This window comes from Colossoma macropomum, unplaced genomic scaffold (assembly GCF_904425465.1).
Source record: "Colossoma macropomum unplaced genomic scaffold, Colossoma_macropomum, whole genome shotgun sequence".
NCBI lineage: Eukaryota > Metazoa > Chordata > Actinopteri > Characiformes > Serrasalmidae > Colossoma > Colossoma macropomum.
The window spans coordinates 7,577,765-7,604,731 of record NW_023494804.1 but is presented as its reverse complement, the minus strand read 5'-3'; the positions used below and the strand labels follow the sequence as shown (position 1 = coordinate 7,604,731).

The window sequence follows — 26,967 nt, the reverse complement described above, 5'->3', positions numbered from 1 at the left end:
TATATATATTTACAGCTGAGAGCAGATGACGAACCAACAGAGATTAAACTTTAGAAAAGAAAACAAGCAACAAAAACAAAATCTTGTGCAGTCATTCAAGTGTATTTAATGAGAAAATGTTCTTGCTCAAGTTAAACATCTGAAAATAATATTCAAAATTTTCTTAAGTGTATTCATAATGGGATTTATTTTCTGAAAAAAAAACCCTTATAACTGCTCAAAATGAGCAGTTTTTTTAAGTTAATCAATTTTGCATGACCTTTAAACAAGCAGCTGCAACATAGGAAAGGAACGTGTCACTGCCATGAAAACTTGTGAACTGCATATTACAATACATATTACAAAGAGCACCTCTGTGTGTATACATGCGTATGCGTGTGGAGATCAGGTGAAACCCAGTTTAGAGACAGATGAAGGGGAGATGAGGTGAGAGCTAAATGGGCCATCAGTGGCTGTCTAACCATGAGCAAAGTCCACGCTCAACCAGAAGCCCATTCACCGAAATCATCTACAGCAAGACAGGAGAGACAGTCATTATTCAGTAAGGAACTCCATAGTTTTCAAAATTTCAGCATAATAAAATCACCGATGTAAACGATGTTCAGAGTGGTCTGATGTGAAATGACGTATTGTAGAGAAACTTGCTTCTTTACCATGTAAAAAGGTAAAAGGTGATAGAAACAAATGTCAAAGACGTTTGAAGCCAAAACTCGCAAAACTGTCGTAAAACAATGTCTCTGGCATCAGACAACTTACCTGTAACCATTAAATGTAATGGCTTTCTGTGAGGTAGGTTTAAACTCGTCAGACGTCTGGTTCCCATCACTATCACTATAAACAATTCTGTATGTTTCTCTGCAATGAAGCATTTCACACCAAACCACTCCAACTTGCTTTGAATGGCTGTGTTTGCATCTTGACCATTCTTTTATGCAGAAATTTTAAACTATCTGTGGCATTGCCCCTTTAAGTGCAATACAACTATTTATAAACAAATTAATGTGCATTTAGGAGCAATGCAGCCACAAACTATGTAAATACGCAGATAAATACTTTTAAAAAGACAACCATACGTAGATATAATCATCCATCATATTAATCCCATTATGAACTGCATTTTATACCATTGTAAAAATCTCATCTCTTGACCAAATATACTAATCAGCCATAACATGAAAACCACCTCGTTGTCCATTTTAACAGCTTAACTTTCCATATAGGAGCACTTTGTAGTTCTACAGTTACAGACTGTAGTCAGTCTGTTTCTTTGCATACTTTATTGGCCCCCTTCCACCCTGCTCTACATTGGCCAGGACCCCCAAAGGACCACCACAGAGCAGGTATGATTTGTGGTGGATCATTCTCAGCACTGACGTGGTGGTGGTGGTGTTAGTGTGTTGTGTCTGATCCACTCAAACCAACACAGCAGTGCTACTGGAGTTTTAAACACCCTCAGTGTCGCTGCTGGACTGAGAATAGTCCAACAACCAAAAATATCCAGCCAACAGCGTCCTGTGGGCAGCATCCTGTGACCACTGATGAAGGACTAGAGGATGACCAACACAAACTGTACCGGCAAGGAAAGAGCGTCTAATGATCCACCCAAATAGTACCTGCTCTGTGAGGGTCCATGTCTGTTCTCTGAACAAAACCTTGCATCTCCGAAATGAGAACTTCACAGGAGAAGGAAAAAACATACTCTACTTTTAATGTAATGTCAATGGAACCAGAATTTTTTTTACAAGTAACTTTGGGTCATTTCTTTTAGCCCATTCATCATGAAATTTATAGACAATGCATAGGACAATGCATACTTTCAAATTATGTCAAAAATGGATACACAAGGTTTTGTTCTAACAGCAGTGATATAGGACACTTGACAATTTTACAAATATGTAATATAACAACGTAACGAATACAGACCTCCTCTCCTGCCTGCCGCCACATATGCACCAAGGGCAGTCCACTCTGACTGCCTGTGACCTAAGAACAGAGCACAGAGCGACCCGCAGGTTTAACTGCCTTTCTTTAGGCGCGAGTGAGTCAGCCTCCCCACTGAGGAAATGATTAAAGCGCTTCTTCCCACCCACAGATAACCACTCAAAGCTGAAGGAGCCCAACTTTAGACAAAACTTTCCCCATTGATCTCAAAGTACTAGAACAATCTGTGTAAAACACTCAAACAGGATGGAACTTTTTTTCCCCATGGAAAAATGGTGTGAACCCTGCTTTCATTCAGGGATCAAAATGAAAAGAATGAATCAAAATGTTCACCAGATCCATTTCTTACCTTTATGATTAAAGGAACCCCTTGTGTTAATTCTTCAAGAGCTTCTTTGGCCTCGAGTGAAAACTCCTCCTTGCCTGAGACATCAAACAAATGGCATTCTGAGACTACAGCGAGGCAAGTCTGATTTGACCCAAATGTGTTTCAATTATAGGGCACATCATTTGTATTTGGTGCCACCCAAAAATATTTGGACAGTGTAATCACATTTCTAGAAAAGAGAGGCACGAGCATGCATGGTCAATCCAAAAGACATGGATGCTATGGAATAACTAGGAATAAAAGGAAGCAGTCTATACTTTGACCTCATATCCATCTTCCCATTTTGTACTAATTATGCTCTAGTTCGTGGGCAAAAACTATCCAGAATTTCACAGTGCTTACGGAGGACACAGTATTACGTTTTACCTGGCAAAGGTGCAATATTTTCTAACATAACTTCAGACCCTTGGAAAGGCAATGCCACAAAGTCTGATCTGTGAAAATAATCAAAACAACGTTAAGGTATTTTTTTGCCAAGTTTCCAAGAAAAATGAAAGGTGAAAGTTTAAAACAAACCCAAAGCAAAGAAAGAGCGAACCTTATCTGTCTGAGGGCACTGAGGTTAACCGTAACGTAGCCACCGTAGTCCACGTATCTGATCTGTACGGTGTCGGAGTCTTTGTAGTGCTGGATAACCTGAGCCCTCCACCAGGCCCCGTCTGCAGAGGGGGCTGCACATACCACCCCCGCTGAGAGAGAGAGAGACACACAATTACTTCATGATATCACACTGATGTGTGTCCATGTGTTCGTTTTTGTACATTTTCAGGGTGCAAATGTCCTGACATTGTAGGACAACCAGAGAAAAAAAAAAAATGAGGCACAACTACAGAAAAAAAAAAATTGCAAAATAAAGTGATTTTAACAAAAGCTACATTTCATTTTTAATGAAAAAGGCAAACACTTCTTTTTGACTACCGAAGCAAATGGAAAAAATGTAAATAACCTAGCAGTGGTTGCTAAGTCATACATTTATTACACCACATAATGGTGTAGTTTAAGTAGGGGGGGAAAAGAAACACCACAAACACACAAACCAACAACACATCCAGAAATCAGAACCATATTTAACAACTGAAGCAAATCTAAAATATTTTTAATTGTAAAAGAGTAAAAACAGAACTGAACAATATACAGGTAGTTGTTTCATGGCTACATGGAAGGAGATCTGGGACTGCTAGGTATTCTTGGCATGCATAAATTTAAAGGTTACAACATAATGAATATCTTAAAGAATTTCAAACAGTTTACAGGATGAAACAGTATATTGCCCATTACTAGTGTAACCCCATGTTCTGACAGTATAAAACAGCAATGTGTGTGACTGAACTGAATTCAGAGGTGTAAAACAAAGTATTGGCCAAGAAGGTACCCATGTGAGAAGCTGTGTGAAACAGGACATGTGAAACATTTGATAACGTCAGAAACTGAAGGTGAGAAATGAGAGAGTATGTGTGGAAAACCCAACAGGAAGGGGTATGTGTGAGAACAAACTGAGGTTTGAACACAGGTTGCGTTTGTGTTTATGAAGGGAGCTTCTTGGCACCGTCTACCTTCTACTGGAGTGGGCAGGCTGGGGCATCCCGGGTAGGAGTAGCAGAAGAGCATCTGTTCATTGAGGCTGCGTAGGGCGTAGTAGGTGGGGTGAGTGTGCTGCTGCACGAACAGGTAGTTCGGTGCCTCGACTCGTGGCACGATTACCTCCACTGGACGGTCCTGAGGTAGCAACAGCTACAAACACGAAAACACACATACTTCATAACGGGTCTTTATCCTACAAGAAAAATGTGTAAATTTACATGCAGCTTTCCCTAAACTTACCAGCCATTTCTTTAGAAATCCCTACAGCAGTGGTGACCAACCATAGCCCCAGTGATGTACCTTCCTTGAACCTTGGTTACAACTACAGTCTGGCACACTTGCTTCAGCTAATTAACTTATTCAAAAGTACTTCACTGGCTGGATCAGATGAGATAGTGTGGGAGGTGAGTGGCATGTTAGATGCAAGCTGAAACTAAACAGGGAAACATCTTCTAGCCCTTCATCAGTGGTCAGTTTCTGATCACACAGCCACTCCTGGCTGGACATTTTTGGGTGGGGTAGAGGGCAGCTGACATTGTGCACGACAAAGGCTACAGTCTTTGATCACACACCCATGTAATGGAGCTATAAGGTAGCTGGAGCTCATGAAGTGGCCAGTGAGTGATACGCATTTCTATCTGATAAACAGTGTATCTGGCAGTCACTTACCCAGGAGGTGATGGGGAGCGAAGGAAGAGGCTGTACATGGCATCGGCGGTTGCTCAAATCCAAATCTTTAAACTTCTTTCTGATTAGCGTCAGTGCGTTTTCCACCTGGACTTTTGTCCCTGAGAGGGTCAAAACACCATAGCATTAGTAGATCTGTTACTGCCACCCAGTGGATGATGGGAGTCAATACTTCTGGTGACTAACACTAGGACAGGGGTGTCTTATCCACAAAGGGCCGGTTTGGCTGCAGGTTTTCATTCCAATAAGGCAGGAGCACACATGATCAATACGTACAAGACTGACCAGTTGATTAAGCAAGTGGAATAAGGTGTGCTCTACATGTTTGAAATGAAAAGCTGCAGCCACACTGGCTCTTTGTGGATAAGACTGTTCAACCCTGCACTGGGACATCCAGACCAGCAATTTTCAGAGTAGAAACAGGGCAGCCTTGTTATCAACTATCAGCATAGTTTATGTCTAGACAGCACAGTGAAATGATAAATTCTTTCTACCCCGGCTAGATTTGTGGGGTGAGCACAGTACCAACAGAAAACACATACACTATATGGACAAAAAGTATTGGGACACAGCTCTTAATCATTGTTTCATTCAGTTCAATTGCTACAGGTGTACAAAAACAACCACATAGCCATGCAGTCTGCCTTTACAAATATTTGTGAAAGAATGTGTCGCTCTAAAGAGCTCACTGAACTCGAGCGTGGTGCTGTAATAGGTTGCCACCATTGCAACAAGTCAGATTGTGAAATTTCTTCCCTCCTAGATATTACACGATCAACTGTGAGTGGTATTATAGGGAAAAAAGGAAACATTTAGGAACCACAAAAACGCAGCCACAAAGTGTCAGACCACATAAAGTTACAGAGCGGGTCGCCGAGTGCTGAGCAGCTTAGTGCATAAAAGTCGCCAACGCTCTGCTGGCTCAATAACTGCAGAGCTCCAAACCTCCTCTGGCATCAACATCAGCACAAACACTGTGCGCCGGGAGCTTCATGGCATCACCAAGCACAATGCCAAGCTTTGGGGGGAGTGGTGTAAAACACGCTGCCAGTGGACTCTCGAGCAGTGGAAATGTATTCTGTGGAGTGACTAATCATGCTTCTCTATCTGGCAGTCTGATAGACGAGTCTGGGTTTGGTGAATGCCAGGAGAACGTTACCTGCCGGACTGCACTGTACCAACTGTAAAGTTTGGAGGAGGAGGGATAACGATGTGTGGTTGTTTTCAGGGGTTGGCCTAGAACCCTTAGTTCCAGTGAAGGGAAATCTTAACACTTCAGCAGAACAAGACATTTTGGACAATTATACTCTTCCAACTTTGTGGGAACAGTTTGGGGAAGGCCCTTTTTTGTTCCAGCATGACTGAGCCCCAGTGCACAAAGCAAGGTCCATAAAGGCCTGGCTGGGTGAGTTTGGTGTGGAAGAACTTGACTGGCTTGCAGAGCCCTGACCTCAACCCCATCGAACACCTTTGGGATGAACTAGAACGGAGATTGCGAGCCAGGCCCTCTCGTCCAACATCAGTGTCTCAACTCACAAATGCTCTTCTGGATGAATGAGCAAAAATTCCCACAGACACTCTCCAACATCTTGTAGAAAGCTTCCCAGAAGAGTGGAAGCTGTTATAACTGCAAAGGGGGGACCAACACCATATTAATGCCTATGGATTTAGACTGGGATGTCACAAAAGCTCCTGTAGGTGTCCAAATACTTTTGTCCATATTATTTAATATATATATATATATATATATATATTTATATATTTTTTTTATGATGCGGTAACTGATTAGACTGGCTGTCTAAAAAAGCCTTGAGAAGTTAATGTGTATTAGCAATTCAAATAAGTCCATGTTAAAGCTTGTCAGTAAGAAATTAACCAGCATTCTTTGTATAAGTGATCACCCTTTCCAGCTCTAGATGCTTACAGGATTTTCAAAAACTAATGGAGCACAGTCTCTCCTCAAATCTGTCTAAGAATCAGCAATGAACTACAATAAACTAGAAGACGTTTATTAACTAGAACATTACATTAATAAGCCCTCGGGAGTCAACTCACCCTCTATATGACAGATCTGTAACTCATGAGTGTAAGGCAGAGTAGACACATACATCTTCGCACCAGAGAGTTGCTTCAGGAAGCCAATATGCTTCCCTTGTTTTCCAATTAATCGCCCGACAAGGTGCTGCCAAAACAAGGTTTTTACACCATTAAAATCCAATATTTTAAATCATTTAGTACAAAAACTGCTGTGTACCAAGCGAGTGGGTCTTGACTAGCTGAAACATTCATCACTGTGCATGTCAGCATGATTAAAATGACAGGTACGAACAATCACAGGATAAACAGAATAAGACCTATCAGCAGCACGTAATAGGTGTAATTCTTAGCTTTATGCAGTAAACCTGCATATCGCTGCTGTATCTACAAAATAGTAACTTTACAGGAGAAGGAAAAAACCTTCTTTACTTTTAATGTAAGAAAATGGAACAACACTTTTTTCAAAGTCATTTTGAGCCGTTTCTTTTGGTCCATTTGTTATGAAATTTACACACAGCATAAAGGGCAACAGGCATTCTCAAATTATGTCAAAAACTGAAAAATATGAGGTTTTGTCCCAACAGCAGCAATATCTTTCCAACAGAAATAGCCCTTAGGCACTCAAAATGAACTTAGCTGTTAACTGATAAATCCTGCTTTGTGAAGACCCACCTAAAGGAAAGTAAAGCTAAATCTCCACTTACAAACCCACCTGTGTCTTATGTAACTGTTTCAGTGTCACCCTAACACTTAATTAGGCTACTCTACTCAATGCAAAACAGAGAAACTCCAAATTGCTACCATCTTGTTCACCTGAGCTCATGTACAGTCATTAGGAATATTTTATGTAATTATCTGCAATCATTTGCCACATTCAGTTAACTAATCCCCAGGTCACTATGTTCAAACAGCACTGGCTATAAGACACATTATGGTTATAATAGCATGGGCTGGATACTAGGCTCACCGCTGGCACTTCTATGTCCCAGAGGGTGAGGGCTGAGCTTGGGCACTCAGTTTCGCTGCTGTCGACCCTGTTCTCTCCATTCATGCATGTTACATCGTTAGCACCTGTACCAGAGGACAAGATGGCCCTAAAAAGATTACATGAGTAGATGTCCACTCCATGCCATTTTAGGCATTTAACCCAGGAACAAAGTCACAGCCATAACAAAAACTTTTCTTCACTTAAGAGAAATATGTGGAAATAGTGATAGCGATAGGAACCAGGGGTCACGATTTCCACAATGCAAATATTCATCCATTTAATTTATTGATCCAAAACGACCGGCGAACACGTGTCCAAGTTTTGTTTGTAATGTTGATAACAGTAAAATACATGCCAGGTCAACACTCTGCATGTATCTCTCAGGCATAGATAGCTTTGGGGTTTTTTCTTCCTTTAAGTCTTCTCAAAGCTATCATAAAACAATGTATCAGGAATCAGGCAGCATATTTCTAAACATGTCACATAAAGCTACAGCACAGAAAGCTGTTTAGTGGTATTAAACCATTTGGACATCTGGTTCCTCTCACCACCATTGAATAATTCTGAGCGTTTCTCTAGAATGGAGCATTTCGCATCAGACCTCTTAACGACCTTCACGTCCTAATTATGCAGAAATTCCCCTGTTCGTTTCTTTTACCATTAAAGTAAATGATGGTACTATTTTGCAAGGTTTTGTTATGACTGCAAAGCAATGTTACACATATTCACTTGCAAAAACACTCTGGATGCAATTAAAAGAAATGGCACACAAACCAGTATTTTAAAGGCACATGCAACTAATGGTGTTAAAGCTGGTCAATTTCCACAAATAGCAGAACTGAATGGAAACTAATTAAAATAGGTCTGCAAAATTGATAAAAGACTAACCTTTTGAGGCGTCTGCATTTTGTCTTGGGAGTTTTCCATTTCCTTCTTCCGTGCCATGGTGAATTTCTTGATTTTTACTTTCAGAAGCTTCTGAAACAGGAGAGTAGATTCCCTCCTCTGTAAGGCCTGACCAAAGCTCTCCTCTGATCGTTGCTTCCTCTGCCAACGTCCCATCCTCTGAATGGCACGTACTACATCCAGAATCCTCTCCAGCTTGGAATACTGAAGGACTCATGGACTGGTCACTCAGATTGTCTACCGAAGAGACACTTCCCTTTACTGTGTGGGTAAGGGCACAATCTTCTTGTGGTGTTTTAGGCACAGAACCAGACACGGCTTTGCCCTCTTTCACAGACAAACTTTCAATCTTGCTGATGTCTCTCAGGCCTAGGGCAGCAGTCTGGACGTCAGTCAGTAAAGTTTCCCTTGGCTCCTCTTGGTCTTTCCTTTTTAAACCAACATCACCAGTTGCCAAGATCTCTTCGGTGGCAGCACGGATGGCCTCCTTGACTAAGCTATAACTGAGCTGCTCCACTTCCTTTTCGCTCTGGTTCTCAGGCAGACTAGGGAGTTCATGCGCTTTGGGGCAGACAGTCCTTGGAGGTTGTTGTACAGAAGAGGTGGCATCAGATTCAGGACAGGAGGGGTTGGTCTCGTCAGCTGTAATGTCTGAATGGCCTTTAGAAGCAAAACTGTCTTTTTCTGTCTCCGTTTCCAGCTTTTCGGCAACAAGTGCAGATGCCTGAACCTCTGAAACCTCCCCTTCTGGTTCTGGGCGATCTCCTTTCAGAGGCTGTAGAGTTGGAGAGGTAGCAGTGGTGATGGCTGGTGAGTTTCCAGGCAGGATAGGCAACTTATCTAAGGCAGGGCTGCTAACGTGAGAGCAATCTGAAAACTCTAGGTTCAAATTCTGGTCACTGGAATCACTAGAACTCAAAGAACCCTCTTGTTCTTGCTTCTCCAGAGGGTGCAAATGGTGATGCGGCTTCAAATCCTGTGATGTCCTACTCACATCTGTAGCAGCTTCTTGCTCCACCAAGCCCTCCTTCAGGCTCTGCATGTTGGCAATTGAGGCAGTTTCCTCTTTCTTGACCTGATATACAAGGTTCCTCCTCCTTCTTCTGACGGTGTACCAGCACCAGCCGAGCAGAGCCAGTGCTGAGAGAGACACGAGGGGCCTGAGAGGTAGAGGCAGCATTTTCTAGGTAAAGATGCCACTTACACCTGTCAAGACAGTGGGGGAGAGAGAGCAGAGAGAACTGTCAAGCGCATCTGAGCAGGTCACCTTACCTGGCTTCCATGGAGCAGGACTGAAAGGTGAGAAGCATGAATGATGGGTCAGGTGTAAGGTTGGGGAGAGAGAGAGGTGTAAAAGCAACACTGCTGTAACACAAGGTGGAGACTCCGTCGGCACATTCGGAGCAAAGCCATTATCAGGCAGAAGGAGGGTTATCTGATAACAGTCTATGGATATCAGGTAACACACGGTGTCCCTCTACAGGAGTTAACATGAGAACAGGATCAAGCAAGCAGCAGGAACGTACAGTTGTGAGAAGGTGTTTGTGAACCTTCTGGAATCATCTAACCATCTGCACCCATTCACGTCATATCAGCAATAAAGACACCTCAAGACTCTTTTAAAGAGCAAACAGTACATTAATATTGAACAGAATATAGAATAAATACTAAAGATATTCTTACCTGCCAAATACATGAACCCACCAACAAACGTGGCTAGAGTAGCCTGAATTTATACTCCAGTAAATGTATTGCTACTTAGGAGAAACCTTCCCAAAAAAGTAGAAGTATAAAAGTAGTAGGTCAAAAACTACTTAAATACTGGGTTTAAAAAAAAGATGTCTTTCCTCACAAGTATACTTGGGTAGAAGTACAAGTATTATCATCTAAAAGTACAAATCCATCGTAAGTTTTAAGTTTTATTCGAACAGTAAATGTAACTCATCACTATTCATGTCTATTAATCAGCCAATGAAGGAATTACTTCACAGTAAATATGGAAATTTTTTTTTAAAGAATTTACAGTGGGCCCCAAAAAGTTCATTGGGTTAAGAAATGTGTCGACCCAACTAGCATTTATTTTAAACAGACCATGCCAAGACTGCATTTTTGGGAGGAGGGGGTCCTTCAAAAGGCAGTCATTTTGAGGCAATTTCTTTGCAGACCTCTTCAAGTTTGCATCCAAAACCCAACAATGTACACAAGCTCACCGTCATCATTGTAAGAAAAACAGCCCCAGACTCCCCCGCCTCGGTGCTTTACAGTGGCCTCAGTGCAGTGTAGAGTTCTTCACACAGAGTCTACAATCAGTTTAATCGTGTGCTACAAATGTTAAACATTTTACAACGTAACAAAAACTTCACTAAAGTTCATCAGGCTATTATGGCTAGACACCAACAGCGTCCAAATACTTTTTGGGGGCCACTGTATGAGCTACAAGCTGAATCAATGGCAGCATATGTGTATGCCAACACCTCTGCAGGCCTGTGCCTGTGTGGCCTTTCATCAGGCCAGAGATACCATCCCAACCTGGATGAAAGCCTACATTTGTTAGAGTTATAAAAAGAATGATATGAAGGTCTTTCCACAGGCACATCAGAGGCATGGAAATAAAGCTCGGACTGTCCTTTGGTCCACAGGGACACGGAGGATTTTACAAGCTACTGACTTCGCCCTTCAAAACCTGGCACACTGACAGCAGTACTTGGCCATGGCTTTTCCTGTCAGGATGGACCAGCAGCAGCAGTGATTTAAGATAGTGTCCTTTCAGAAAAGTGAACAGAATTAAGACACCAGAAGTTTGACAAATGCAGGGAAAAGATATGAGTATCAAAAAAAGGTCAGAAGGTTGTTCAGAACTCAAGCTTTTCCTTAAAGGGGAACATCACTGATTATTCAAAATTTCGGCATAATTAAAGGGATGATGTTAACAAAATCATTGAGTGGTTTGGTATGAAATGCTCCATTTAAGAGAAAATTACCAGAAACATTCACAGTGGTGGTGACAGGAACCAGACTTATGAAGAATTTAATGCCTCTATATGCTCCCTCACAGAAAGTTATTACATTCAATTGTTATCAACACACTGCCTTATGTCTGAAACACTGTTTTATGATAATTTGTGGTACAAACTTTGGACTAAAATGTATTTTAACCAACTTATTTGAATATTTTCATAGTGGAGGGGAAACATGGAGGGTTCTAAGGCAAAACAGTCTGCAATAAAAAAAAGGGATCTTTTTAAATTTATGACTATTTTACCATCGTCAACATCACATATAAAAACTTAGAAAGTACATGTAGATTCACTGGTGGTTTTGGATAAGAAATAAAATGGCTATATATATATATATATATATATATATATATATATATATATATATATATATATATATATATATGTGTGTGTGTGTTAGTGTTAGACATTGTGTAAAGAAATCAGTCTAAGTTTCTCTATAAACGAACCATTTCACGTCAAACCACTCTGAATGAATCTCAACCACTGAATTGTTCAGACATTTTTGGAGATTCGGTGGAATTGCCCTTCAAGATACTGTCCTTTCAGGAAAGTGAACAGAACACAGACTATAGAAGGTATCTGAGTCTAAAAGAGGTCAGAAGGTTGTTCTCCAGCTTTTCCTCAATTGAGTTCTCCACTAATTGTTTCTTCTAAGTTACCAGCTAAGCGACTTTAACGACCCATAAAGCACAAATAAATATAAAACATGGAATATAACATTCCTGTCAGCTGTGGCTAGCAGAGCTAGCTTCAGGATAAACGAGGCTGAAGTCAGTTTCCTACTCGGCAGCTTGTTGTTTAACTTTTACCGTTCCACCTTAAATACAGCACCTAACTGCCACACCATTTAAGGTGGAACGGGAAAATTCGAACAAGCTGTCGAATAGCAAGCGAACTTCAGCCTCATTCAAAATGAGAGCCTCACTTTTCACAGGATACGAGAAAAACAACAAAAAACCCCACTTTCCTACACAAACGAACTAAAATCTTCGCTAAGCTGAAGAACAAACTTTGTTTTGTGAGAAATACGAGTGAAAACACAACCTGAGAGCCGATAAATGGAGTTAATGCTCACCTTTGTGGTGGAGAAAGTCAAGTTTCGGACGTTACGAAGTGCTCGTGAAGCCCTCAGACTGTTCCTCGCGCTCTGGAGCCCCAGGTGCGCGCCATCAGTCTTTACTTATTAGAGATGAAGACCGCAGCTCCTGTTCAGCGCCCAAACTGACCAAATGACCTCAGAACTGGGAGGGATGTTAGTCATGTTAAGCTTTAACCACCACTCTCACTGTGAACTATCACTAAAAGTGACTTAAACGCAAAATATTTTCATAATTAAAGGCGCAAAGGGAAATTCCACCGAATTTCTGCCTAATTCAGTGGTTGAGATGTAAACAGTCATTCAGAGTGGTTTGGTGTGAAATGGTGGTGAATGGAACCAGACGTCCAATGCCACTAATAGCTCCCTCACATAAAGGTATTACATAAAACACTGTCTGATACCTAAAACACTGTTTTTCAATAGTTTTGAGGGAAAGTTTTGCTCCTAAAACTTATTTTTTTATCCATTCCTTGCGGGGTGGTACGTGTAGGGCGTTCGAAGGCAAAATAGTCCCCAAAGAAAACTTATTTTTTAGACTTGCCACTAGTTTTCTATTATCAATGTTACATATAAAATGTAGAAAATGGTTTTGGATAGTAAAATGGCTATATTTGCATTGTAGACATCACAACTCTGGGTTCCTTTCACCACCATTTCTTTTTGGTCAGTGTATCTGGCACTTCGCCTGAACAGAGTTCATTTTAAGCCTCAAAGTTCTTTAAAAATGTACTTTCATTTTTGCCGTTTTGACGAAGTATTAATCGAAGTAAGTGCTTAAGCTTCAAAAAATGTTATCTTCCCACCTCAGGCTGTCAAATCAGACACTACATGAGCTGTTTTTCTGAAATGTACAGCATTTTTTGCAACCCAGTTACCAATGTTTAGGAGGATGTGTAAATGTCATTTAAAAGCCTGTGTCAACTGAGTTCATTATTATCTAGCAAGAAATACATACATTCATGAAATGCTTCAGAACCTTACAAATAAATAATAAAATTCCAAAGGTTTCGTGTTTTCAGTATTTTATTTATATATTTCTTTAAAGCCTTTAGAGTTTTTTCTCTCTAAACAAAAATAGTGCATTTTTTTCTTGTATTAGTAATTTTAACTGCTGACTCTCATTACTAAATTGACACTTCTGGTAACATAAACTACTGAATTACATGTTTTATTTTCACCAAAAATGACTGAATAACAGGGTTGAAGCCAGTAACAGTGCTGAACACAGAGATAATATCCCCCATTAAGCTGATATTAATGCAGTTAAGAACATAAAATGTACAAGAGAGCAGAGGAGACAGCTGAAAACTTTTTTTTCATTAAAATGTTTGTTTCAGGCCATTTTTATTTAAAAATTAATTGAAGGTTAAAAAAATAGGTAACAGGGTTGGGAATTTAGGCTAAAATAAGCAGCATTCAGGGGTGGTTGGCTTGTCCTAATCAGTTTATTATGCGTAAATTAAGAAAATAAAAATTGAATTTAGTTATTCCGCAGAAAACAACAAGATGATACAAATTTCTGTATATATCATAATATTTTGGGGTTTTTTTTTTCTGTTTTTGGTAGCACTGTCGCCTCACAGCAAGAAGGGCCTGGGTTCGATTCCTGTCTGGGCAACAGGGTCCTTTCTGTGTGGAGTTCCCCGTGTCTGCGTGGGTTTCCTTCCACAGTCCAAAGACATGCAGTCAGGCCAATTAGAGATGTTAAATTGCCCCTCGGTGTGTGTAAATGGGCATGTCTGTCTGTCTGCCCTGCGATGGACTGGTGGCCTGTCCAGGTGTTTCCTGCCTTCTGCCTAATGACCACTGGGATAGGTTCAAGACCCCCCATAAACCAGGAGGATAAGCGGATAAGAGGACAAGAATAGGTAATATGTGTATGTGTGTTCCATTTTTTCTTTCAGGGTTGTTCATAAGGGAAAAATTATTCTTTGAACATTAATTGCTCGGATGTGAACCCAATAACACCATAATTATGGCGTTACGTAAAGATTTTAATGAATATATTTCAAAGAGAAGTTAAGGTGGGACACCCCAAAATCACCATATTAAAGGTGGATACACACATTTTATGTGTTTTTGTGATCCTTCAAGTGCTAATTTTAATAATTTTATTTTACGTTGAAGTACAGATCACTTCACCTTTCACAGAAATTAAAAACAAGTCACTTTTTGCTTTTAAAAAGATAACAGGACATAAATTGAACTCTGCTCATGGCGCCGTCTGAGTTGGCAAGTTTTTCTACAATTAATCATTTCACGTCAAACCATTTTGAATGACTTGCGCTCTTAAAAAGGATTCTTCTTTGGTAAAGGCAGTTGTACTATGCAGAGCCATTTCATACATAAATGGTTCCTTGCATGGTGATGTGGTTCTTCAGATTGATGGAGAATGTGTTGTACATGGATCTATATAGCACCAAAAGGGGTTCGAGCTTGACATCATAACAGCAGAACCCTTTTTGGTGCTATATAGAAACATATACACATTCTCTAACAATCTGAAGAACCATTTCATGCTTAAACGGTTCCTTGCATGATGAAATGGTTTGTGAAGAACTCATGTTTTTTAATAGAACCATTGCCTTTACTAAAGAGCCCTTGTGGAAAACCTTTGTTAAGAGTGTACATCTCAACAACTGAAACATGCAGAAATTAAAAAAAAGAACTGGACAGTAGATCCATTTCATGGTACCCAACCCCTGTCATTTAGCCAGAGCCGGTTTATGAGGAGGCTGGCCACTTCCTATTTCCCCCGTTATATCAAAAACAGGACTACGAAACAGCAGAGGGCGCCTGCGAGCGAGTCCATAATGAATGTGAGTTAATGGACTGCTAAAAACAAACAAAAAAAAGTTAAAATAGTTTCTAATCACTTGTCTAGAACTTTCCTTTCATTTAAGAAAGTAGAAAAATGTATTTCACTAAAAAAGCAAAGAAGGCGAGCAGAGCAGCTCATTGGCTGTTCGCGCTCACTGACGTCATGAACGTACATGAGGCGCTGTTTTAAAGTATTATAACTCCAGTTTAAAAGCTCTTAAAAATATAACAGCAGCGTTAAGATGTTTTATGCTGCTCTGTGTTTGGGAAGTCCATGTATTGTTTTACATTAAAAACGTTTAAGCATTTATAAACTATGATTTTGCTAAAAACGCTCCATATTAACCCATTCATTTTGGACTCGCTCAATAGCGCCCTCTAGGGTTTGAGAGACCCGGAAGACATTACAGAGCAGTAATTCTCCTCACTACGAGTTCTCTGATTTAGCGCTCTCAGAATAAACTAAACTTCATGTTCTTGCACTCTGTCAGTGTTCAGACTGAGCTCTTTACTGACCTCTACTGTTTACGCTGAGACCCTTCAGCTCCTTCACATCTGCTGAGGCCCACTCAAATCTGGCCAGTTTATTGAGGTTGTGTTTTCTGGCAAATGTTCACAATCCTCACCACTGTAACATCCTTATATTTAACCTTTTTAAACTTAAACTTTCTACTTTGTGAGAAAATGACAGAACATTTATTAAAACATTAAAATCTATTAAATATGTTAAAATGATCTTTACTGATCTCAAGTGAGGTAAAATACATGAATAGGTGTACTGTACTCTGCTTAAGTATTTTTTTGTTCTGTACTTTGAGTGAAATTGAATACTTGTTTGTACTATTTTAAAATTTCATTTCTAAGAAGTAAAAAAATACTTTTTACTCATTCAGACCTACAAAGTGCTTATTACAAATCCCAAAGGCCATGAAGTTCCAATCCAATTCATATGTGTAAAATGGACCTGGCCTCAGCTCTGCTGAGTCTGTGTGAGGATCAATACTGCCCATCAGCCACTGCACCACACAAAGTGGACTTAATGCCACCAGTTGAAACATTTACCTTTTCTACCCTTGAGTACGTTTAACTATATGACTTTCACTCAGGTGTATTTTAGCTCTATATGTTCCTTTATAATAACGATTTTTGATAAAGGACTCACACTTTCACTTATATAGTTCCTCTCTAATTTCTCCATCCCCGCTGATCTATATGGAAAAGCTGTGCTGCTTCAGCTTCTTCACAAAGTGCATCCCACCTTGAACTGGGCTTCTGATTATTATGTAAGCCCACATTACAGAAACGCTAATCTCCTTGAGCTTTTTTCACAGAACTATGGAAGATCATTCTCGCCAACTAGAGGAAAAAATAGCCTTTTGTCCTTTCTACTTCTCTTTTTGTGGTATGTAAAAATAACGACTATCTTAAAATAATTGCAAGACAAATTATTTTCCCAAAAATCTGACTTAGTATATCAAAATAATGATTTTTTTTCTCAAAATACTGACATAAAAATTTAACTTCTCAAAATTTTTACCTAGTATCTTGACTTTTTAACTTTAAATCTCAGAAATAATGACTTACTATGTCAAAGACATTCAATTTCAAGGGAATAAATTATTTTGGGATAGTGAGGCACTACTGAGAAAGTGTCTTTTTTGAAATTAAGTTATTTCAGGTTATCTATATGAAAATAATTGATTATTTTGAGAAACCAAATTAAAAATGTTGAGAAAATAATTATTTTACTAAGCATAATTTTGAGATACCAAGCCCCAATTTCAAGAAAACAAATTTACAAAATCACTCATTTAATGTAGCGTGCCATTACGTCAAAATTTTTAAACACTGCCGCCAGAAACAGAGATGCAGGGGCAGGAATTGGGCTTCCCTGCAAAACTGACCCACTGATCATGTGTACAAAATCCACTGAAGCTGTACATTCCCATGTATCAAACACAAAGCATGCGGGCCACATCAGTCCTACCTGGTCTGCAAAAGTATTATAATTTTCTATTAATATTAGCCCGTTTCACAACGTGCTGCACTACAGTCCCCAGCATGCACTGCAACGTTATGTGAGCTCTGACTCTCCTACCCCAACAACAGTCTATGGGACAGCATTTACACCTCAATTCTACACAATCCTACACAATTCCATACCAGTCTTATCACCACACACACTAACTGCATTTCAGCTGCAGTTCAACCAATATAAACACCCAACGTCAGCTCAGCAGCTCAGAAACTGTCTAGTTTAAGTAAATAGGTAGGTTTAAAAGACTGAGCTCCTGGGGTCATTTATATTTTGAATATTTCAAGTGTCCATGTAATATTTAATGTGTGTCTATATTTTTTGTTTTTGCATATTTTGAGTAAACAGTTTGGGTTCTAGCACAACATTAAATATTAAATAAACAATAAAAAAATATTTAAAAAATAAAAACAAAAACAAAAATTTTTTCTTTAGTGGACAGATTTGAAGAGATTTTTTTAATATGGCCCTTTTACTGGATAAGCTTGACACCCTTGCTGTACATTATGAATGAATGTCCCAATAATCTGCAGTAATCCGACCACAGCGCACAAACTGGACAGATTTTACTTTATTAGTGTAATGTGTAAATGTGAAATCAGATGGTAACAGGAATTTATTATACAATGGGGTTTAGAGTACACAGTTGTCTAAGATCTTCAGTTTTTTAAACCATCTGTTTATCCTCAACGCTGAACGACGTTAATGCGAACGTGAACATGATGGATGGCTTCATTACCAACACAACAATAATTCATAGTTTGTTGTACATGTACAGCAATTAACTGCTTTACAAAAAGCAAAATAATACAATATATCATCACATGTATTTACAGTGTAGTAAATATACCTTTTCATTTTTTTTTTACACAAAATTATTTACAGATGTGAAGCTGACTGCGTAAAAAATGAGGGGAAAAACAAAAAACAAAAATGTTCAGAAATCTCAGTTTTGCATAACCTCGGCGGATGAGAATTTAACTAGTTAGGGTGTAGTGAAAGTCTAGGTCTAAACACACACACACACACACACACACACACACACACACACACACAACCTCCCACGATGAGGGCAAGTCATTGTCTGCTCACTTCACAAGTCTCCATGGTCAAGCCGAGGCTTGGCATCTAATTCATGATGGTGTTTTTTTTTAAAACACCCTCTGATTATTCTTCTAGCCAAGTTTACCATTTTCATCCAAACCTGAACATTAAAGCTTCATGAACATAATTGGCCCTGATGTAAATACAGTCGTACGGAAAAATATATAAATTAAGGTAAGAGGATTATAAGGCCAAGTAATGACAACAGCATTTACCTCACTGTGGATTAGTAAAACAGAACGTAATCTAACATATACAAAAAAGTGAATGCATGCACAAAAAAGCCCTAATACGGAATAAATCTCCAATGTTCTCTAATCTCTCGCAATGCCACCTCATTAAGATTAACCTTTACCCATGTCGAGTTTCATTCTTATCTGGAAAAAAGCTCTGGCAGCCCAGGATTGCAGATGCTATCCTGTGGTAGAGGGGGACAGTTCATGAGTTCACATCACAATATCCTTGAAAGGCTTAATATTTGAATGTTGGAAGGGTAAAATTCCCAAATTCCCTCCCCAAACTCACAGCAAACCAAGGCTTGGTCCACAAACCACCATTCGAGAAGCCAACAACCATCCCTGCTAAAGCATTTCTGTTCAGCGACTATTCCAGAACGTGATGCAGAAGGAGTGGACATCATAAACTTGGACTATATTGCACTTCCTAAACTTTGGTTCAGTTCCAATCTCTTCTGGTTCTCATGATCAGTTAAAATCACCAGAAATTCCCTTCGCATTCCTCTATTAGAGGAACTTTCTAATTCAAGTATAGATTCACTGTAAACAATCACAGGGCTTGAGTTCCTCACTAATGGACCACAGAACCTACTCAGTACCATAATGCTTGAGTGCTACAGGCCGCACTTTCAATACTGGTCGTCTGAGTGAGACAACCCCGACACAAACTACTTCTTTTGATCTTTCTGATTGTTTAGGTGGCGAATAGTTGTCTCCTAATACTGAATCAGTCTTCAAGTCCTCCCTTTCTAATCCAAAGACATTCAAATGATTGACATCATGTGATTGACCGCTTATTTTTGAAGTTAAATGTGTTTGAACAAATGTTTTGTAGGCAACAGGGCTGCGTATCGCTCTAAATTCTTCCACACTAATACACTGTAAACTGAAAGTGAGTGTGGTTTAAACCACAAATGATTCCGAGGTGCTGGAATTGGGTATATTACGCAATGTAATTTGGACAGCCAATCAGGAGTCCAGATTTTGGACCATGCTTATTATCTTATGCTGACAAGCCTGACTACTTAGGGGTGAAAGCTGATACTGTAAGGCAGGAGGTTTCGATACTCTATGGCATGGGTGCCCAATCCTGGTCGTGGAGATCTACCACCCTCCAACCCTGATCTAGGTAATCAAGGCCATCAGGGGCATCTGACTATATGAGCCGGGTGCGTTGGATCTGAACGCTCCAGGGTGGCAGATCTCCAGGACTAGGATTGAGCACCTCTGCACTATGGTAATTCGGTCATGACCATAACCTGCACTATGGTAATTCGGTCAGTACCACAGCAGTCACCCAGCCCTAGTAGGCAGTGCAACAGATATCAATGGACAAGAATTAAACAGGGATTCCACCAACTCTCCAATTTCTGCAAAGCTCAATCAGATTTAAACAGTCATTCAGGGTGGTTTAACGTGAAAAGTGCCAGTGTAGGGAAACATACAGAGTCAGAATTGCTCACAGTGGTGGTAATAGGAACCAGATGTCTGCAGAGTTTAACTCCTGTAAAAATTACATTACGGGAAGTAAAATGTATGCACTGCCTGATGCCTGACCAAAGAAAACAAGTTCCTCACTAATGGACCACAAAAACAAAAACAAAAAAAAAGTATGTTTTCTGATTTACCACTATTTTACTGTTCAGTATTACATATGAAAACTCTGAACACTCGTGTAGGTTTACTGGTCATTTTGGACAGCTAGGAAAATGAATACATTTGTGTGAAAAATGAAAACATTTGTGCTATAGTAGCCATTCCTTTCACCATTGCTGTGAAGAAATCTGAGCTGACAAGTTTCTCTACAATTAATCATTTCACATCAAACCACTCTGAAGGGCTTTGTTTACATCTCAACGATGAAACTATGCAGAAATTTTGAGAAAATCAGTGGAATTCAAAATATGTTCAAAACAGTCTGAAGAGCTTTTGTCGACCTAAAATTTAACGTTAAAGTAATTTGTTACACGGTTCCAAGAGAGTGGAAAGCCGTCTGGGGTGGAGAGTAGACTCTACCACTTCATTGCTTGTACTGAACTCGACTGTGATCAGACAGGCCAGTATTTTGTCATCGAGACTCCAATTCGTATATACACTTGTCTGCAAAAGTTTGAGTACCCCTGGTCAAATGGCGCTTTGTTGATTTTCTAAGTGCAAATAAGCTAGCATATCATCGCTGTCCAGAGAAAAATGATCTCCAAAACAGTAGCTTTAGGAGAGGGCAAAAACGTTCCTTACTTTCAAAGTAAGTTAATGGAAAGAGATTTTATCCTAAGCACTTTTGGAGCATTTCTAACGGTCCGATCATCATGAAATTTTCACACAATGTAAAGGACGACTGCTGAGCTCAAATGATGCAAAAAAGTAAAAATCACAAAAAATGGAGATGATAATAAAAGCGATATCATCCCCTACAGGGAACAAACTTCAATCCATTTATTTGCTGAGTTTAACATGTTTGGAATATTTATGTTTCATTATTTTTTCCCAATATGTTAAATTCAGTAAAAAAGCACTAATTGTGCATTACGCTGCGCAGAAGTGTGTTCTCTTATTTACACTATGAACATTGACCAGGGGTGCCAAAATTTTTGCATTTTACTATATATTGGTGAAACTAGGTGGAAAAAGAAACTGCCTTATGGTTTATGTTTGACAAAATGCAGAGGGGGCTTCTTTCACTAGTGAAAGTCAGTATTTAGTGCAGCACCCCAGACATTTTTAAAACAGTATTGTGGGACAGAATGGAGCTCTAACTAGTCAACAGTAGCCCTGTGAGAACTTATAAAATCAGAGCTCTTTAATAAGCAGCGTGCACGCTTAGTACTATGGACGCTCACTGTTAATTTAGAGTTCTGAGACTCTTCGGGAATGGTGCCATTCTTGTAGCATCAATGCTACCTGTATATAAATGCATATGTAGTTAAAAATTCTTCTACTGACAGAAAAGGCACAATGGACAAGACATCTGTGTGAACATCTGACTTTGTGGATGAAAGTTGAGAAAAACCTTGAGAACCAATTATCCTTCAATATCACTAATAAGGTACCAGTTCATCCTAAAAGCTTGAGCATGCTTGAAATCCTGTGGAGCCTCATACTCAGAAACAGTACTGTAACACTGGGGGAATCAGTACCATCTGCAGACGCAAAGAGCATCAGAATCATTACAGCCCCTGACCTACAGGACTGCCTCCAGAAGGGGCTTTAATAGGGACGATCAATATTGCAGCTGACTCGGTGCTGGACAACATTGATGCGTCATCAGAGCTGGAAATATACAAACTGTAATAGAAAAGCTATTAGAGACGAACTCTTTTCCTTTGAAGCCACTTTGATTAAGTGTCTGTGTTAAAAACTATGCATTTGTTCCCGATGACCTGCCTTGTCTCTCAACCTGTCAACAAAAAAAAACCTTACTGCTTTAACAACAGAACATACAAGGAAATAAAAACGAGCCAAGATTAAAACAAAAGCACACGGAATCAACAGAAATGAACAAAACAAAAATGAAAAAGTGACTTGGTTAATACTTTCTTCTTTTAGATCAATAAAAAATAGAAAGAAAGTAAATTAATGCTTATAAAACATCCCAATGCGCTCCGGACATCTAAACAAACAAACAAACAAACAAACTCATGAATTTCAGTGCTTCCTTTCGACAACTGGTTTGGAATAAAAAATAAAGAGCTGTGGTTTTCGATAAAAAGATTCGATCAGAAGTTCCGTTATAAACACAGAAGGTCATGTTGGACTCTGTCCCGTCGGCACACCGAACACTGACTGGTTCACAAACGCAAGAGAACTTGTCCTTATTGATCGTCAGGCAAGTATGGCTGAAAAGGGAGATGAGGCAGAAAACGAACGAGAAAATAAAGGAAAACAGGAACGAGGAGAAGTAAGGAGTGTGGGAGTAGAAATGCAGCATGGCGTGAAGCGGCGCTGGGAGGCCGCCAGGCGGCGCCGTCTTCATACGATCTTCTTGATGCTGGGCCTCTTGAAGCTGCCGGCGCTGCGCTGCTTTTGGACCTGGCTGGCCGAGCCGTGGCGCGTGCGGCCGCTGGTGGACAGAGCTGTGGTCGGGGACAACTCCACGTTCTCCTTATCGATGCCTGCAGAACGAAGGAACAGCATGTGCTTAGACCAGCACTCATAACAAGAAAACTACTACTGATACCAAGACATTATGGATATGAAATATTATATACTGCCCATCAAAAGTCTGGGGACACCTTGCCACCTTATTTTTTTTTCCCAATAATTTTTTTGCTGTTTTTTTTTTTTATTTAACAAATAACAGCTCTGCTCTAATTCTTTGGCTATACTTAGTTTCAGTTAGTTTCAAAAAGACACATTCATCCAAGTGTCTTCCTTGAAATGAAGAGCAGGTTTTGCTGAAATAATGATTTGGTTTTCTTTTGCAACCTAAATTCTTTTGGCCCAAAAGTGGTTTAAACACCTGAAAGGTGCTGCAAACCAACAAACAAAATTTTGTATTAAAATTGTATTTTGTATTATGACATTTTGAATAATATTAATATCTAATACATTTTTTGAGACTGACTTATGAAAATGAAAGCGAGTTTAGTACTGTTTTATATTGATCTTAGGTTGGTGCTGTCTATCTCATGGGGGCAGTTTGGGTGGTCTACCAAGTCTTTCAGGTGGTTGTTAGGAGTTCCATTGTCTCTGGAAACTCCTGTTTGTTGTTGTGCTTTTTTTTTGGAACATAATGTCAGTGGGATCTTTGCGAGCAGGTTTGGGAACCAGCCTGGTTCGATCCCCTGAGCTGACAGTATATGACTGAGGTGCCCTTGAGCAAGGCGCCTAACCCTAACTGCTCCCTGGGTGCTGTATGTAGGGCTGCCCACTGCTCTGGGCAAGTGCTCTGGGCACTGCCCCTAGTGTATGTGGGTGTTTCACTGCACTGATGGGTTAAATGTGGAGGTGAATTTCTTCCTTGTGGGGAAATTCTCAGCTTTTGTTGGTTGCATCTGGGAGCTACTGGTTGGTTTTAAGATTGGAAGAGTGGAGGAGTTAAAATGGCAGTAGGTGCACAGAAGTAAAGAGTGGACAAATTAAACACTGACAGTTTTGGTTCTATAGTTAGTGCTGAGGACGTCTGTGTAATATTCTGTTAAATATATGTTTCCTGCTTTTTTTCTAACATTGAAAAATGGATAACCTGTAGTTAATGACCATTTTGACCAGAAAGGGTGGTTCTGGGTCTGTATACTGGGGTACATTTGGATAAGTTTGTTGTGAGGACAGAAGATACCAGCAGGTGGGGCACTAGTTACACTTTCAGGATTTCACTGTGCACATAATCTCACTGTTGCATCACATATATACGATGAGTTGGTTTGTCAAAAGACAGAAATGTTTATATTTCATCTGAGCGCAGTTCTTATGGGGAGCACTTGCAGTCCAAAAACACAGCAGCCTGGAGTGACAGTGCAGTGGAGGGGGGGGGGCGATGACTGATTGGAGTACCTGGCCGGCCGAGAGGCGAGGCGAATACAGCAGACTTACAGCAAGGCAGAGAGGCTTCGCATATGCACATACACAGACAGAGAGAGAGTGGGGTGGGGGGACAGGAGTGCGGGGTCATGGCAACCAGGAAACAGAAAGCAACATGATTAACAGAAAAAAAACACAATAAGAAATATAAACCAGAATGAATCAATAAAACAAATTATAAGAAAAATAAAGTAATTCTAAGCAAAGAGTAGAAAATAATGTATGCAAAACTAATACACTAAGAGCCAGTTTACACCTTGCATTAAACTGTGTTTTCGGTGATCAGATCAAGTTCAGATTTCACTCGACTGCATGAAAAGCCAGGTGTAAACACCACCAGGATGCATTGAGCTTGTTTGCATCTACTTTCCTGTCCGGATAGTATCTGGATGTACTTTGGCTGGATTCTGTTTATACTTTTCAGTAAAACGCGTCACCAGTGTGACCTGATAAGACCCGATTTTACTTTCCCGCGTAAAAGAAGCACATCAACACACATCATCTCTGTTTTTCTTTTTTCTCTCGTTATGATAGCAGTTGATAAGTTTGGCTTGGACACCTTCAGCCTGGAGCACAAGAAGGCTATGTTCACATTACCAGGCTGAAGTGGCACAAATCTGATTTTTTGCCCTAATGTGACTCAGATCTGATGTTTTCAGGGCTGTGTGGACACAAATCTGATCCTTTCAACTCCGACTTGAGCCACTTCCATATGTGGTCCTAGATCGGATACGTATCCGATTTGTGGCCATGTGACCTTAATGTGACGCTCAGATCAGAGTTCACGTGTTTTTTTGTTTCACTGCACATGTGCCATCATTCAGTGTTACCATGGCAGCAGCGCTGAACAGAAGATAAAGCCTGTAAAAAAATCTCACCTTTTTCACCTTCGTCTCACTCTAATAATGAACAGCTGAGAGATGAACAGAGTTCATTATCCTCACAAAAAGGCTCGTTCTGCTCGTTAGGTTGTTTTTTGCTGTTGTTACTGATTAGGATGTGATGTGACTTGAGTCACTTACTTAATGAGTGTGAACCACAATGTTAAAGAGGTCAGATCTGAGCAAAAAATTGGATTTGAGCAATGATGCATATGCTCCATCTTTTCATTTCCTCCTTTATCCTTTCACCTGCTTGTCATCACTCAGCAGACGCATTTCTGCTCATGCAATTGTGTTCAGAAAACAAAATTACGTTTACAATTCTGTTTTCACAAGATCTGTCTCTGACCACCTCTGAATGTGGTTCGAGTGATGTGATCGTAATCCACTCATAAATGCACCCTGGGGATGTTTACACCTGGCTTTTCATGTGATCAAGTGAAATCCAAACGAGATCTGATCACCGAAAACAGGGACATCGAGACCAGATTTTTATCAGATCACTCAAATCACATTCGGAGGTGGTCAAAGACGAATCTTGACCACATTTAACACAAGTGTACAGGGTAAGCGTTTTGTTACCCGCATACAATTACGTAAGCGGACATGCATCTGCTGAGCGCTGAGGATAATCGATGAAACGAGGCTGGAGCTCCCAAAAGCTAAATATCTTCTTGTGCTCTGGGCCGATGAAAGTGTCACAGCCAAGCTTGTCGACTGGAATCAGGGAAAAAAGTAAAACAAAAATAAAATGGAAACAACCTATGTGCTTTTTATGCAAGAACGTAAAATCTGATCTTATCTGGCCACAATGGGGATGCATTTTAGTGAAAAGTGTAAATGTAATCTGGCCAAAGTTGATCCAGATACGATCTGAAAGCAAAACACATGTAAGGTGTAAACAGGCTCTAATCACCTTAACAGTAAATTATCTTTAACTTAAGAATAACTATGAATTGGTTTCACAGACCAGGGTTTTGGCCTAGTCCTAGACCGCACTTTCCTTTCATATGAGAATCTCCATTCAAAATGCCGTGAAGTCCAGGACTAGGCTTAATCCCTGTCTGGAAAAGTGACCCTAACTATCAAAACAAAACAGACATAAGCAAATAAATAAAAAAAACAATAAAAAAACATTACCACTACGTGGAAACTATAGGCTGAGGCTTTAGTTGCCCGCTGCAGCTCTATAGTTTTTATTTGTACTTGGCATTTTCTGGGGCACCACTTCCGAAGACCTCAACTGGGGCAAAGTTGGGGATCGTCTATAAACTACAGCACGCAGAGCACAACAGGAATGGTGTGATCGCAGCAAATGGATGAAAGGAAGAAAATGAATGAACATGAAAAGAACAGACAATGACTCTTCTAATACTATAGGATGTAAGACACTAATGACTTGGGTGAAACACAAAATGAGCAAATGTCATCAATGTTGACCATTAAGAATACGGCCTAATGGGGCAATTATACAGGCCACTGATATTCAGTAGCAAGGAACCAATATGGGAAACTGTGAGCTGATGCAGATATTTATTTTTCAAGTACATTTCTGCAGATGCTGAAACGTACTTGTAGCAAACTGTGACGACATCCAGCTGGATTAGCATTATGAGGAAATATTTATTTCTGTAGGGTTGCAAGTGTAGTAAAATAAAGTAGATATTTCAGCCCAGATTCACCTAAACATTCTGCTCTTCAAGAGCAGACAATAATACCAATAT

General features: G+C 39.9%; 2 protein-coding genes across 5 annotated transcripts in view; both read right to left on the bottom strand.

Moving 5' to 3' along the window:
* Positions 1-166: 166 nt before the first annotated feature.
* Positions 167-8,611, bottom strand: akap1a (A kinase (PRKA) anchor protein 1a). Its single transcript, XM_036595139.1, has 9 exons — positions 8,511-8,611; positions 6,653-6,779; positions 4,580-4,698; positions 3,883-4,060; positions 2,868-3,018; positions 2,696-2,763; positions 2,291-2,364; positions 1,924-1,983; positions 167-508 (listed from the first exon to the last, which is right to left on the bottom strand). Exons 1-9 carry the CDS (start codon positions 8,565-8,567, stop codon positions 446-448), a joined length of 897 nt encoding a protein of 298 aa, XP_036451032.1. The 5' UTR covers positions 8,568-8,611; the 3' UTR covers positions 167-445.
* Positions 8,612-18,057: 9,446 nt separating this feature from the next.
* The window catches only part of nf1b (neurofibromin 1b), a 112,878-nt gene continuing 103,968 nt past the window's right edge, over positions 18,058-26,967 (bottom strand). For 3 of the 4 annotated variants that reach the window (XM_036595261.1, XM_036595262.1, XM_036595263.1), the window contains one exon: positions 18,058-22,954. In XM_036595261.1, the coding sequence (XP_036451154.1) occupies positions 22,812-22,954 (143 nt within the window). In that variant the 3' untranslated portion in view covers positions 18,058-22,811. Of the gene's footprint in view, positions 22,955-24,335; positions 24,390-26,449; positions 26,522-26,967 lie in introns of all 4 variants that reach the window. The other variant, XM_036595266.1, reaches the window with a different exon arrangement.

Bases quoted from the DNA above. Each gene is read 5' to 3' on its own strand.
- akap1a (XM_036595139.1), bottom strand. From the start codon at position 8,567: ATGGCACGGAAGAAGGAAATGGAAAACTCCCAAGACAAAATGCAGACG. The intron at 4,699-6,652 runs GTGAGTTGACTC...TGACCCTCTCAG, and splicing joins ACAGATCTGTCATATAGAGG to GGACAAAAGTCCAGGTGGAA. The intron at 2,365-2,695 runs GTAAAACGTAAT...TTGATGTCTCAG, and splicing joins AAATATTGCACCTTTGCCAG to GCAAGGAGGAGTTTTCACTC.